Genomic DNA, 14154 nt, shown 5'->3' on the forward strand with positions numbered 1-14154 from the left:
GGTGTGCTGTTTCGAAGGGACACATGCACCCCACATTTATAGCAGCACTATCAATAATAGCCAAAGTAAGGAAAGAGCCCAAATGTCCATCGATGGATGAATGGATAAAGAAGATATGGTATATATATACACAATGGAGTATTACTCAGCAATCAAAAAGAATGAAATCTTGCCATTTGCAACTACATGGATAGAATTGGAGGGTATTATGCTAAGTGAAATTAGTCAAAGACAAAAATCATATGACATCACTCATATGAGGACTTTAAGAGACAAAATAGATCAACATAAGGGAAAGGAAACAAAAATAATATAAAAACAGGGAGGGGGACAAAACAAGAGACTCCTAAATATGGAGAACAAACTGATGGTTGCTGGAGGGGTTGTGGGAGGGGGGATGGGCTAAATGGGTAAGGGGAATTAAGGAATCTACTCCCAAAATCATTGCTTCACTATATACTAATTTGGATGTGAATTTTAAAAAATAAAGTTAAAAAAAAAAAAAAGCTATGTCATTTGTGGGAGAAAGGACTTTTTACAAATTGGGTTGAGATACTTGTGTCAGATTGAAAAATTAGATTCATTCATCACATAGTAACTTCCTAATGAGTCAAAAATTTAAATGTGGAAAATAGGGGCGCCTGGGTGGCTCAGTCGGTTGAACGTCCGACTTCGGCTCAGGTCATGATCTCCCAGTCTGTGGGTTCAAGCCCCGCGTGGGGCTCTGTGCTGACAGCTTGCTCAGAGCCTGGAGCCTGCTTCTGATTCTGTGTCTCCCTCTCTCTCTCTGCCCCTCCCCCACTCATGCGCTCGCGCTCTCTCTCTCTCTCTCTCTCTCTCTCTCTCTCTGTCAAAATTAAATAAACATTAGGGGCGCCTGGGTAGCTCAGTCGGTTAAGCATCTGACTTCAGCTGGGTCATGATCTCCCGGTCCGTGGGTTTGAGCCCCGCGTCGGGCTCTGTGCTGACAGCTCCGAGCCTGGAGCCTGCTTCAGATTCTGTGTCTCCCTCTCTCTGACCCTCCCCTGTTCATGCTCTGTCTTTCTCTGTCTCAAAAATAAACATTAAAAAATAATGATAATAAAATAAATAAACATTAAAAAAATTTAAATGTGGAAAATAAAACCATATAAGAATTAGGAGGAAAAAAATTAGTCAATTCCTCCATAACCTGGGCATAGGGAAAACTTTCCTATGATTCAAAATCAGAAGCAACAAAAGGAGTGATAAATCTAGCTACATATTTTCTAAACTTTACATGGAAAAAACATGGGCAAAGAAAAAAATTAAATATTAGGAGAAATATTTCTACTTTATATTACTAAGAGACAATATCTCTATTACAAAAAGAGCTTTTAAAAGTACAAAAGAAAAAGACCAAGAACCTGCTAGAAATATGAATTGATGATGGTGCACAATGGAAAAAAATGTGAATGACTCAACCACATGAAAAGACACTCAACTTCACTCCTAGGAAGAAAATGCAAATTCAGAAGAAGGGACTCCTACTCAACCCGGCTACTACCATCGCCAAATGCCTGCTGTGCCATTAAAAAAAACCAATGCAGAGTCCCTGAAATAGCATCGCCTTTTTACAGAAACTAACTAGGTATTTGGTATCAAGGTGACTCCAACAGACCGTTTCATCCTGGAAAGAGCAGCTGTTCACATTAACAGAAATCAACATATAACCGGGGTACACGTTTCCTGCCCACAAGGCCTTAGCTAGCACAACAATAGGAGGTATTTAATCCACAGAGTATTTGATTACACAAAATATCTCCTCAGACCAAGGGATCCACTTTATAGCAAAAGAGATGTAGCAGTGCTCACATGGCCACGGGGCTCCTGGTCCTATGCCATACACTGCAACATCTAAAAGATGCCAGCTTGACACAACAATGACAAGCTGGCTGAAGGCACAGCTGATGCATCAGCCTGGAGATGAGATGGTGTGAGGATGGGATGCTAAGCTCCAGGCACAGATTCTAACTCAGTGACCACTATGTGGTGCTGTGTCCCTAACAGGTGGAATACCTGCATCCAGGAACCAAAGTGGATTATATTATATGAGTGACCCTACTGACCAACATTCCCAGCGACCAACTTGGCGAATCTGAGCTTCCTGCCCCTGCAATTGTAGGTTCTATAGGTTTAGAAGTCCCGGTTTCCTAAGCAGAAACACTTCCACTAGGAACACGGCAGGAATCCCACTGAACTTTAAGTTACGGCTGCCATAGGCCCTCTGTAGGGGCCTGACTGTTCTTTCCTCCAGTCAAAGAACGAACAGGAAAAAAGAGGAGTCCCCTCCTGACAGGGGCAACTGACCTAGTCGGCAGAAAGAGGTAGAACTGCTATTATATAATGGAGGCAAGAGAGGAATGCTTGGCAAGGAGGTGAAACTCGGTGCTTTTGGTGCACATTTGCCCAACAGTACTGGTAAACAGAAATGTACAGCAGCCATGGCCAGAGTACAGCATGGTTAAGGGCCTGTAACCCTCAAGGATGAGAGTCTGGATCACACAATCAGGTTAGCCCCCTGAGCCACATGCTAGCCAAATGTGAAGAGACTCTACAAGGAGTGCTGGAGGAGGGAGGCAAGGAGTATTAGTTGTGGCCATGAGACCAGCTGCATGCAGCACAGAGGCTGTAATTCATCCCACTAACAGTCTTCCAGGAAGTCTTTCCTAGGAAAAGAGGCCCACTAGAATCCTGGAGGAGCTACACCCCAAACATACAGGAAGCCATGGATCTGAACACTGCATGGGAGAGAATGAGTGAACGTTGTGCAGGGTCACCCAGATGAGCCTCAGGATCAAGGACCTTATTCCCCAGATGCTGGGACTGCTGCCAGCTGCTTGTTCTCAGCCATCAGTCCACTCCAGATTTGCACCTGGCAATCACCTTCTCTTTAATGTATTATTTTACTATTTTAAAATAGTATATGAAGATATTTCTTCCCTTTTCACTTGATAAAGCATAGGAAAAGTGAGCTTCTTGAGATGGCTCTTAGTTCCAATTTCCCGGGGAAGCTTTCAAAGCAACCCCATTCAACTGGGCACCAGCACCCACTTTGCCCAGCCCTACTCTTGCCACACCGTCTCTGGCAAACAAGGGATGAAGCTTCAGGATCACTTGAGGTTCAAGAGGTGAACAAAATGACCAAACAAGAGTGAAACCATACCAGGCTAGAAGGGAGAGTGGGGAGTGGGGAGAGCATGGGAAAGGGAGAGCACAGAGAAGCACCCCATGAGGTTCTGGCCTTCAAGAGAACGCAGCTGGCCTTCTCATCCAGAGACTGGACACGGATTGGAGAAGTGATCACAAACAACTAATTTTATAGGTAACCTAATTTAACTTACTTTAGAAGACAAAAAAGAAATCCCCAAGCCCTGGGTCTGTACGTAAAGCAATAATACTAAGTGAATATAGATCTTCAGAGTAGTCACCAGATGGGACTAGATTTTATTTTTTAAAGGTGCCGCATGCAGCGCCTCATCTGGGTATGTCTGGAGTCTTGGAAGCCTGACTACCCTACGTTCTCCTACAAATGGACCTTGAGAGCTTGTCTGGAGGCTCTAGCAGGGGAGCACAGCTACCTGTATACCCTTGACTGAAGAAAGTCCATCGGGGAAGGTCGTCCTCTTCCACCAAGTGCCAGCTTTGGGAGGGACACACACATGGAGCAGGGAAGGGAAAAAGGGGACGCCCGCCTACCCAGCCAGATGAGCCGTATCAACTCTGGCAATCAATGCAGTGACAGACGTCACAGCCAGATTGCTCTCACATCCTAGATTTTCAATGTAATAATGTAGTATTGATCAAAACATTCCTAAAATGTCTTTTAGAAATAGTTCACAAGTCAGTAAAGCATGGAGAATTGAATTTATTCTGTCCCCAAATCCTACTGAAATGATAGTGAAGGGGAAAAAAAAAAAAGGCATAAACAGTTGAGGACAAAAAGAACAATAAAGAAGGGGGGTGCCTGGGTGGCTCAGTCGGTTAAGCGTCCGACTTCAGCTCAGGTCATGATCTCACACTGCTTGTGAGTTTGAGCCCCGCGTCAGGCTCTATGCTGACAGCTCAGAGCCTGGAGCCTGCTTCGGATTCTGTGTCTCCCTCTCTCTCTGTCCCTCCCTCACTCATGCTCTCTCTCTCTCAAGAATAAATAAAACATTAAAATTTTTAAAAAAAGAGAGAATAAAGAAGAAAATACAACTGGAGAGAGGTCAACAAAATTTTGGAAGATAGGAAGCAGGTGGGTGTGGTAACACAGCCAACCAGAGAAGGTGACACGTACATCTGCAAAAGAAGAAGCCAACCACAGCCCTGGAATCTTGGGAAGGCCCAGGGACTGGAGAAAGCAGGCAACATAGGAAATGATTTAAGGGCCAGTGTAACTAAGAACAGAAGCAGTCAGACCCCAAATCCTCATCCTCTTCCTGTGGGGTCAGGAAGCTTGTACAAGACAAGAGGCTTACAGCACTTACTAGCTGTGAATTTCTTACTGTAACTGCACTACAGCCCAACTTCTCCCTCTGCCCAAACCTCCTTCCCTCCCTTCTCCCACATAACACGACACACAAAAAAAAAAAAAAAAAAAAAAAAAAATGAGATAGGAGAATAATCTAAAGAGGCCCTGAAGACAGCTGTGAGGCACTGTAGTGAGGAAAGCAGAAGTGGAAGTCCAGTACTGAACAGTGAGATAGATCCTTGCCCTTCCTCTGCTAATGGAAAGCTGGCAAAAAAAAACCCATATCCAGGTCTGGAATCTGGAAGATTCCACCCTACGGAAGCTCATATACTGACATTGGGAGTGACACTGAAAGCATCCCTAATGCAGCAGTTATTATCTCCCTAAAGTGAAGCTCAGTGCTCGACAAGCCCCACCCATGAATCCAGTATTCCCAGCATGTAGATCAGGGCCTATGTCCCACCTGTGGATAGCCAGCCAAGGATCACAAGTTTTTGGTTTTTTTTTTTTAATGTTTATTTACTTTTGAGAGAAAGAGAGAGAGAGTGCAAGTGGGAAAGGGGCAGAGAGAGAGAGAGAGAGAGAGAGAGAGAGAGAGAGACAGAATGTGAAGCAGGCTCCAGGCTCTGAGCTGTCAGCACAGAGCCCAATGTGGGGATAGAACCCACAAATCGTGAGATCATGACCTGAGCCCAAGTTGGACACTTGAGTGAGTGCCCCATAAAGAAAGCCTCTAACAAGAAAAGTCAGAGACCAAAACAAAAGAGAAAGAAGCAATCTGGGAGGAAAAAAGAAAGCAGAGAGCAGAGGATTACTTGAAAGTAACCTATACCAGCTCAGAGAATATAGTGAGGCCATGAAGCAGGACAGGAAGCTCTAGAAAGGCACATTCAGAGAACAAGAAAGAATGGGGGAATGTAATAGCAGAAATGTGAAAATGTGAGAGAAGAGGTGTAAGATAAAGCTGAAGAAATTTCCCAAAAAGTAGATTGGAGCAAAAATATAAGAAAGTTAAGAGGGTCAGTGCAGAATCCTCTAACTTCCTTCTAAGAAAAATTCCAAGAAGACAACAGAGAAAACAAAGAAGGGGAATTACCCATGAAATATGACAAGAAAATATTCTATAGAAATGAAGGAATTTCCAGACTGAAAGTCAACAGAATGATCAATAAATTAAAAATCATCTACATGAGTACATAACCATGATTTTTTCAGAAAACTGGGAACAAAGAAAAGATCTCTAAAGCTTCCAAAGAGGAAAAAACAGTCATATGCAAAAACAGCTAAAGTGGGGGCGTCTGGGTGGCTCAGTAGGTGAAGCATCCGACTTCAGCTCAGGTCATGATCTCACAGTCCGTGAGTTTGAGCCCCGCATCGGGCTCTGTGCTGACAGCTCAGAACCTGAAGCCTGTTTCAGATTCTGTGTCTCCCCCTCTCTCTGCCCCTCCCCTGCTCATGCTCTGTCTCTGTCTCAAAAATAAAAACATTAAAAAAAATTTAAAAAACAAAAAATAAACAACCCCAGCTAAAGTAAGAATGGCATCAGAATCTCAAAAGAAACCTGAAACTCAAGAGGCACAATAACTTCAAAATTCTGAGGAAATAGGATTTTCAATCAGGAATTTTAAGCCCAGCCAAACCAATGGGCAATCTGCGTGAGTAAAATAAAGACATTTTAGGAACGTCTCAATGATTTCTCTCACACCCTCTTCCTTGGGAAGCTACTAGAGAAAGTGTTTCACTCAAATAAAGGTATAATCCCAGGAGGAAGACACAGGACACAAGAAATAGGGCATCCAGAAAGGACAAAGGTGAAGGGACCTCCACGATGATGGTGAATGAAGTTCTAGGCTGACAGCCGTGTGGCAGGCTGGAACACGGGGACGGAGGGCTCCAGAGATATCTGGATGAGCTCAGATGTGCTGAGACACAACACTGCTGTATAGACCAGTTTGCGCATAATGACAGACCTTTAGAAAAATGGGTGAATGAACCTCAGGAAAACAAACAGTGGTACAGAAAGGCGATGGCTCAGCTATAAACCACACTTACAGAGTCCTACTAATGTAAATATCGATTTAACTAAAATGGTGATATCACTATATTGAAAGGATCAGGGGAAGGAAGGAAGGGGAAATAAAGCTAACTGCTATCTGCCATTATAAAAAGTAGAAGGATAATATCTAAAATTGAAAATTCAGAAAGAACAGTTGTAAGCATGTTAAAAATACGAGATTAAACATCTGAAGGAGTTAAAAGTGGTTCCTTCTGAAGAACAGTTTCTACGCTGAAGAGGAGTGAGGCAGAGGTCCTTCTGCGTTTTATTAAAAGCCATAAAATATTTGATGGTTTAAAGCGTTCATTTGTTTTAAAACTATTTGACTATATAGTCAAATTAAAACTATTTGACTATATAACATGCACAATATATGTACTATATATACATCTGAATGTAGAGCATGTTTAAAATATATAAGTGGCATATCAAAATTAACAAAAAAGTATTCCCACAAGAAAATCAGTTATTATACTTATATCTTTATGTTTTATGTTTATTTATGCTTATCTTTATTGTAACACTCAAGATGGTTAATTCTGTATGTATGCTCTGAGTCTGAAAGTAATTCCAAGAGTTGTAATTTCCTAAGGTCACCACTTTGTAGAAAACCAAGAATTTAAATGCATATGTTTTAGTGTGTTTGCTCTAAAAAACTGCCCCGGTTTTTTACAGTCAGAAATCAATGACTAGTTAAGATTGATATTTGTTAGGAAAAAAATCAAATCATTAGGTCATAACAGATGACAAGCAGAACCAGTCGGCAAAGTAGCAACCGCTTGAAAGAGCCAGTGTGATGCCAGAAAGCACGGTTACACAACTCGGAAGTGAGATCATCACCTCATTACGCTCAATACCAGTTATATTCTCACTAGACAATCACTCTCAGATCTGGATCTCACAGCTTGAGACAGATCCAGACAACTTGGAGTGCATTCAGATAGGAGTTAGAGGTAATTAAAAAGCTCAATACTAAGACCTCTGGCAACACCCGAGGAAGCTGTGAAAGCTGTGATTCCTCAGTCTGGAGACCGGCAGAGAAACAAACAGAAAACTTCCCCACAAAAAGCAGAGGGCCTCTGCTAGAGAGACCACAAGAGTTAATGTGCTTAAAATTCAAAGGGAAGATATAGGTTATATACAATAACCTATTTTCAGAGAGTTTTGGTTGCCCACAGTGGGGATAAATTACCAAAGAAGAAATGTATAGTCTTAATCTTGGGGAAGCAGAGAGTAAAAGGAAAAGAATCTAGCCTACATTCTTTCCATATGGCACACACATGAATGTCAGGGAATAAACTAAGGTTTCTTAAATTTGAGATTCAGAAACTACACACTGAAAGGGAAATCAGCATTATGTTGTCTTTATAAAAATGTACCAAGAAAAACCTGAAAGTAGCCCTTGCTAATATAAAACCAGTGGTGGGGCGCCTGGGTGGCGCAGTCGGTTAAGCGTCCGACTTCAGCCAGGTCACGATCTCGCGGTCCGTGAGCTCGAGCCCCGCATCAGGCTCTGGGCTGATGGCTCGGAGCCTGGAGCCTGTTTCCGATTCTGTGTCTCCCTCTCTCTCTGCCCCTCCCCGGTTCATGCTCTGTCTCTCTCTGTCCCAAAAATAAATAAAAAAACGTTGAAAAAAAAAAAAAAATTAAAAAAAAAAAATAAAATAAAATAAAACCAGTGAAAAACTAGGCTGAAGGCCCACTTCATTTGCTGTATCTAATCTTCCACAACTTCACGTAAGTATTCTAATGTTTGCCTAATTTGCAAGCCGTACTCTGTTCCAGAGTTAGACTGAAATGTTTAACTTTTACCAGTTTGGTACAGTTCTCAGAAATTAAGAAATAAACCATTCAAGATTATTTCATACGGCCCCATCTCCCCTTAGCTTAGAACCAATACTTGATTTCTCACAAACTGAAAAGCTGACTTTGTTCCCTCTTTACCTTCAGTGCTGAGAAGAACATGTGGTCCACTCCCATAACTAAGGCTTTTAATCTTCTTTCCACATAAGGCTTCCAGCTTTTTGGGTACAAGCGTACTCTGGTTATCTCCAGTTCCTAGACAGTTGCTATAGTTCAGTCCAAATACAAAGACCTAGAAAACAAATAGTTTTGTCTGAATCACTTGGACTAAAGTTACACAAAGGCTCCCCTCTCCACCCTGAAAATAAGACACACTCAAGTTCAGTGTGACAGCTCAGTAGGTAGGAAGAGACTGATCAGATGAAGAAAAATTCAACCTGTGCTGACATTACTTCAGTTGCAGAATGTTTGGCTGTACTATGAAATTCAGACTAGTACAGGGTTGAGGGGTATGAAATCAAGAAACTGCAAGAAGAGAGAAATTATATCAAAGACACGGTCTTCTAGAATTTCAGGTTCTTTTATCCACAACCTTTTCAGAAGACAAGGAGGGGGGCCTTGCTGGATACATCTAGGATACTGGTAGGAGAAAGACTGGTGGGAAAGGTAAGGGCTAAGGGAATAAAGAACCAAAAAACATACCAGGGAAAGTGAAATGAATGTGTCTATGGATCTTCCACTGAAAATATTTCAAAACAGAGACTGATATGAGTAAGCTTGCATTTTGGAAAGATCAACTGGCCACAACCTTTTCTTGGTCTTCAAACTGCACATTTTAAAGCTCACCCCCTAAAATTACACTCTGGGTTTTAAGAGATTCTTACCTCATCATTGTCAGTAACGTACAGTGCTTCATTGGCTGAGGTGCCAAAGACACATGCTTTCCGAATAGATGCAATTTCTTGAGGTGAGAGCAGAGTGAAGATTGGCCACTTTCCTACATCCACCATGACTCTGACTTCAAGTAATTCCTATAAATAAGCTGACATCTCTGCTACAACAAAAAGAATACCAAGGGAAAATCAACCACTATGCTAACTTAAAAAAAAAAAAAAAAAAAAGACACTGTTAATAAAAGGAAATAAAAGCTAATTCCAAAAGAAACTGTTACCTCTGGTTGAATGGATCACTCACTTTCCCCGGCAACCTGTCCAATCCTTCCTCCACGGTCAAACCTGGGCCCTTCCCTGCAATGACAGGTACAACTTGCTAGAACCAGTTGTTTGTCTTGCCCACTTAAAGTCGGTGCTTATCTGTTACATACATGCTTATTTGCAACCAGATAGCAGATAATGGAGAGAAACCATGCTAACTGGATAGAACCAGGGTCTCTCATCAGGATTTTTTTCCTTAGAATGAGATGAAAGTTACAATACTAGTTTGTCTAAGACGGTGAATTCTTGCCTGAGAGAGAGGGAGAGGGAAAGTGTGTGTGTGTGCACCCGTGAATGTTCTACAAATCAGAATCGTTACCTCTACCTCCCCACTCTCCCACCACCACCCCCAGATTACACTCAAAGACCCCCATCTCTTGTAGAAAATCACTGCCACACAAAGCCACTGTTTAATGATGGGAATGGGGCATCCCTCACTAAGTCTAGAGTGGCAAAAATATTAAGAAGCACTAGACTAAGATATACTGAATGAAACATAAGTATTATATTCTGATCCTAATTTCTATGATTACATTTTCTACATAATTACAGATTGTATTTCACATTAAAAAAAGTTATTATATGAACAAGGGGAGACAATTCACCCTAATCTTCATGTTCGAACTAATGACTATAGCCTTCATGCAAGTAGCAATTAGCTTAAATAGTATCCTATAAAAAGTAGACATATATTACATATGTTTCCATAAAATTCTAAACTTGACCTGTTTAAGGAGTTTTACACAAAGAATCCTGGTCATGGCCCCAATTTCTTCTAGGGTTAAAAAGTACTTCTAGAAATTCCAGGGAGGGGCACAGTCACAAAACCCTACCATGCCAAGTGAGTTTCCATTCTGGCTCTCACCTCTGGAAACTGAAATAGAACCAAACAGTTTATAAATACAACCAGGGTTTCCTAATGAGGTACAGAACTCTTGAAGTTCCTTCCTATTCACTCTCTTCTCAGACCTCTAAAAATAGCCAAGAGAACCAGGCTCAAGACCAAGGCGTTCCAGGCTCTAGCACCTCTGATAGCACCTAGAGACCGAGCCTATGGGGCTTAGGTATACTTAGCCAAGGCCTCAGTTTCCACCATCCAGGGAGATTTTTCACATCAGCACCAATTTGGATGACAAGAACCAGATAACTGCTAAGCCCGAAGAGTCACACACACATATTCAATAAGCATTAAACACGATCAGGACAGGCCAAACCCCACCATTACAGAGCCAGACACCTGGAACATTTGAATGTTCTGAAAAGTGTGTGTGTGTGCGCATGTGTGTGAGCATGCACATGCTGGTGGGAACAGGTAAAAGATTTGGGGAAGGGCAAAAAACAAATACATAGGGGTGCCTTGGTGACTCAGTTGGTTGAGCGTCTGATTCTTGATTTTGGCTAGGATCATGATCTCATGGTTCATGGGTTCAAGCCCCGTGTTGGGCTCCACACTGATAGCTGGGAGCGTGCTTGGGATTCTCTCTCTCTCTCTCTCTCTCTCTCTCTCTGTCTCTCTCTCTGCCCCTCCCCAGCTCTCTCTCTCTCAAAATAAATAAATAAATTTTTTTACAAAAACTAATAAGCATGTTGAAAAAATGTGTTTCAACTGGTACCAAGAGGTAAAGGAAAGTAAGTTTCCCTATCATCCCTCTCTGACCCCCCTCCTCAAAGGCCCTAAGAGTTAGGCCCTACTATTAACAGTTGTTTCTAATTCCTTCCAGGGATAGTGTATGCTTACAAAATCATTATATGTATGTATGTGTAGAACTCTTTTTTTCCCTTCTTAACAGTACATCTTGGAAACCATTCGATATGAGCATATGTAGACATTTTATTTCTTTTCAATGGTACTATACAATATTCCATTATATCAAGTTAACAATTTACCTGCTTCTACTCAGAGACTATTTAAGTCACTGCTAGTCTTTTCCTAACATAAACAATACTGCAATTATTGTCTACACATACTATTTTTTAATACATGTCTTTTTTTTTAATACACACATCTATAAGAAAAACTCCTAAAAACGGAACTGCTGGGTCAACATCTAATTGCTATTTTACCTTTAACAGCTATTTCAAATTGTCCTCTACTGAAATAACCCACAATGTATGGCAGCACCTGGTTACCCACATCCTTACCACACAGCGTATTATCATGGTGTCTAAGTTTTCTTTAAACTTGATTCTCTCTTATGATGAGTGAGGCTGGGCATCATTTAAAAAAAATAATCACAATAACAGCAATAATAATAACTGACATTTCTTGAGCACTACATGCCAAGTACTGTTCTTAATATTTTACATGTATTAATTCATATAATCCTCACTTTACAGACAAGGAAATGGAAGCAAAGAGATTTTAAGATTTTGCCCAACCCAGGAAGTAGCTGAGTCAGGGCCTGAAGCCAATACAATCCGGAATTTGCACATGAACTGTTCACCTCATGGTTCAGAGCCCATGCGTCATCCTTTTACATAAAGTCCCTATTTTTTCTACTGCACTATTGTTCTTTGCTTTGTTCCTGATTTTTGTGTTCTTTGTATGGCAAGAGGATCGTTTTGTTTTGTTTTTTGTTTTGTTTTGTTTTGAGAAAGAGAGAGAGAGAGAGAGAATGAGCACAAGCCAGGGAAGGGCTGTGAGAGAAGGGGACAGAGGATCCGAAGCAAGCTCTGCCCTGATCAGGCTGAGAGCAGCAAGCACTATGCGGGGCTCAAACTTACAAACCCCTCCCCACCCCCAACCCCACTAGATCATGGACCTAAGTGATGTTGGATGCTCAACCTGGCCACCAGGCCAGGTGCCCTGGGGATGATGGTTTTAAATGCCCTGCCATGCCCAAATGGCCTGCTTTGTGCCTCTTACAAAGCAGACAGGGAAAGGAGTCACCAGAAATGAAACAGTGAAATGTCTATAAGCAGATAGATAAATGCCCCCCCAAAATCCAGAACTTTAATTTTCCTAGAATATGAAAATCCTAGAATATGAAATTTCCTAGCTAGTTCTCAAAATTTAATATTGTATGGAATATAGAATTTTAAATAGAGAAAAGGGGAGAGGGGAATTAAATTTGCCAAAAAATGTGATTCACCACATTTAAAATTACAACACGGAAGGATGGTACCATTCAAACTTCTACAATTTCCTGGGGTGCCTGGGTAGCTCAGTCGGTTAAGCGTCTGACTTCAGCTCAGGTCATGATCTCGCAGTTCATGGATTCAAGCCCCACACTGGGTTCTGTGCTGATAGCTCAGAGCCTGCTTCGGATTCTGTCTCCCTCTCTCTGCCCTCCACTTGCGCTCTGTGTCTCTCCTTCTCAAAAATAAACATTAAAAAAAAAAACCTTCTGTAATTTCCTGACAACCGTACAATTATTCTGAAGTCATTAATCAGTCACATGCAACTCTGCCCCAAGGGTATGGTAACCTACTCAAAAATCACCTTTCATAATGATGGCTTATTATATGAACGGAATTTACCCACCGCTAAATTACTTGAGGCTTTACTTTACAAGATATCTTCCCAAAGACTTGTAATTTAGAAGTTAATATAAAACCAGGTCATATACACGTCCACACCCATCACGAAAGCAGAAAGCATCACCAATAGCCTTGGCATGGTGGAAAGCACTGAGAATCCTGAGGCATGTGTTTTATTCCCAGGTTGGCTTTTAATCAATCAGTGTGACATGCCACCTACCTTTCTGAGCCTGGGTTTCTTAAAAATCTGTCCCATAAAATTCAATAATGTGATGTTCAAGATGTAGTGAGCAAGCTACAGGGGATTTCTGAACGCATGAGAACATGTGCAGTAATGCTGCCCAAGCAAGTAAGTACTCCTAGCAACACAATCCAGTGAAGTAAATAAAGACCAGGAAGGAAGAAACGAACAGTGACCAAGAACTTCAGAGACACTATGCTAGGCAGCTTCACATACACTATTTCCTTAAAAAAAATTTTATGTTTATTTGAGAGAGAGAGAGAGAGAGAGAGAGAGTGTACAAGCAGGGGAGGGGCAGAGAGAGACGAGGACATAGAATCCAAAGCAGGCTCCAGGTTCCAAGCTGTCAGCACAGAGCCTGATGCAGGGCTCGAACTCACAAACTGTGAGATCATGACTTGGGCCAAAGTCGGACGTTTAACTGACTGAGCCACCCAGGCAGGCACCCCATACACTGTTTCATTTAATCTCCACAATAGTCTTGGAAGGAAGAAAGGTCAGAATCCATTCCTAGCAGATGAGGAATGAGGCTTGGAGATGAAATGACTTCCCAAGGTCACAGAGCAGTAAGTGACATAGTCAGGACTCAACCCCCACCCCTCTGATACTTCTTACATCAGAGAACATCAGTTCTGCCCCTTCAGTGTCTCAACTTCTTCAACATTACTTCCTTCTGACTTTATTTTGTCTAATAATGTATACCAGCATCTGCTTTTTAAAATGCTTCAAATACAAAAAGTACTCCCCCCATCCCTCCCCCCAAAAATGTGTCACCAATATGCATCTATCTAGATTTGCCTGGTTAAACCTTGTGAATGTCACTCATTCCTTTCTTCTTCCAAAACCACTAGGAGGCAGGCCCTGGAGACCAAATGCTCCTCTGTCC

The 14154-nt window shown here is 41.8% G+C and overlaps 1 protein-coding gene across 4 annotated transcripts in view; it reads right to left on the minus strand.

The window, feature by feature from the left end:
- Positions 1–14154, minus strand: part of RCBTB1 (RCC1 and BTB domain containing protein 1) — a 53089-nt gene that overhangs the window by 25574 nt on the left and 13361 nt on the right. For 2 of the 4 annotated variants that reach the window (XM_060637914.3, XM_078433874.2), the window contains exons 2-4: positions 9505–9580; positions 9218–9384; positions 8475–8625 (exon numbers count right to left, since the gene is read on the minus strand). In XM_060637914.3, the coding sequence (XP_060493897.1) occupies positions 8475–8625; positions 9218–9343 (277 nt within the window). In that variant the 5' untranslated portion in view covers positions 9344–9384; positions 9505–9580. Of the gene's footprint in view, positions 1–8474; positions 8626–9217; positions 9388–9504; positions 9581–14154 lie in introns of those variants that run through there. The other 2 variants (XM_060637915.3, XM_078433878.2) reach the window with 2 other exon arrangements.

This window comes from Panthera onca, chromosome A1, assembly GCF_046562875.1.
Source record: "Panthera onca isolate mPanOnc1 chromosome A1, mPanOnc1 haplotype 2, whole genome shotgun sequence".
Taxonomy (NCBI): domain Eukaryota; kingdom Metazoa; phylum Chordata; class Mammalia; order Carnivora; family Felidae; genus Panthera; species Panthera onca.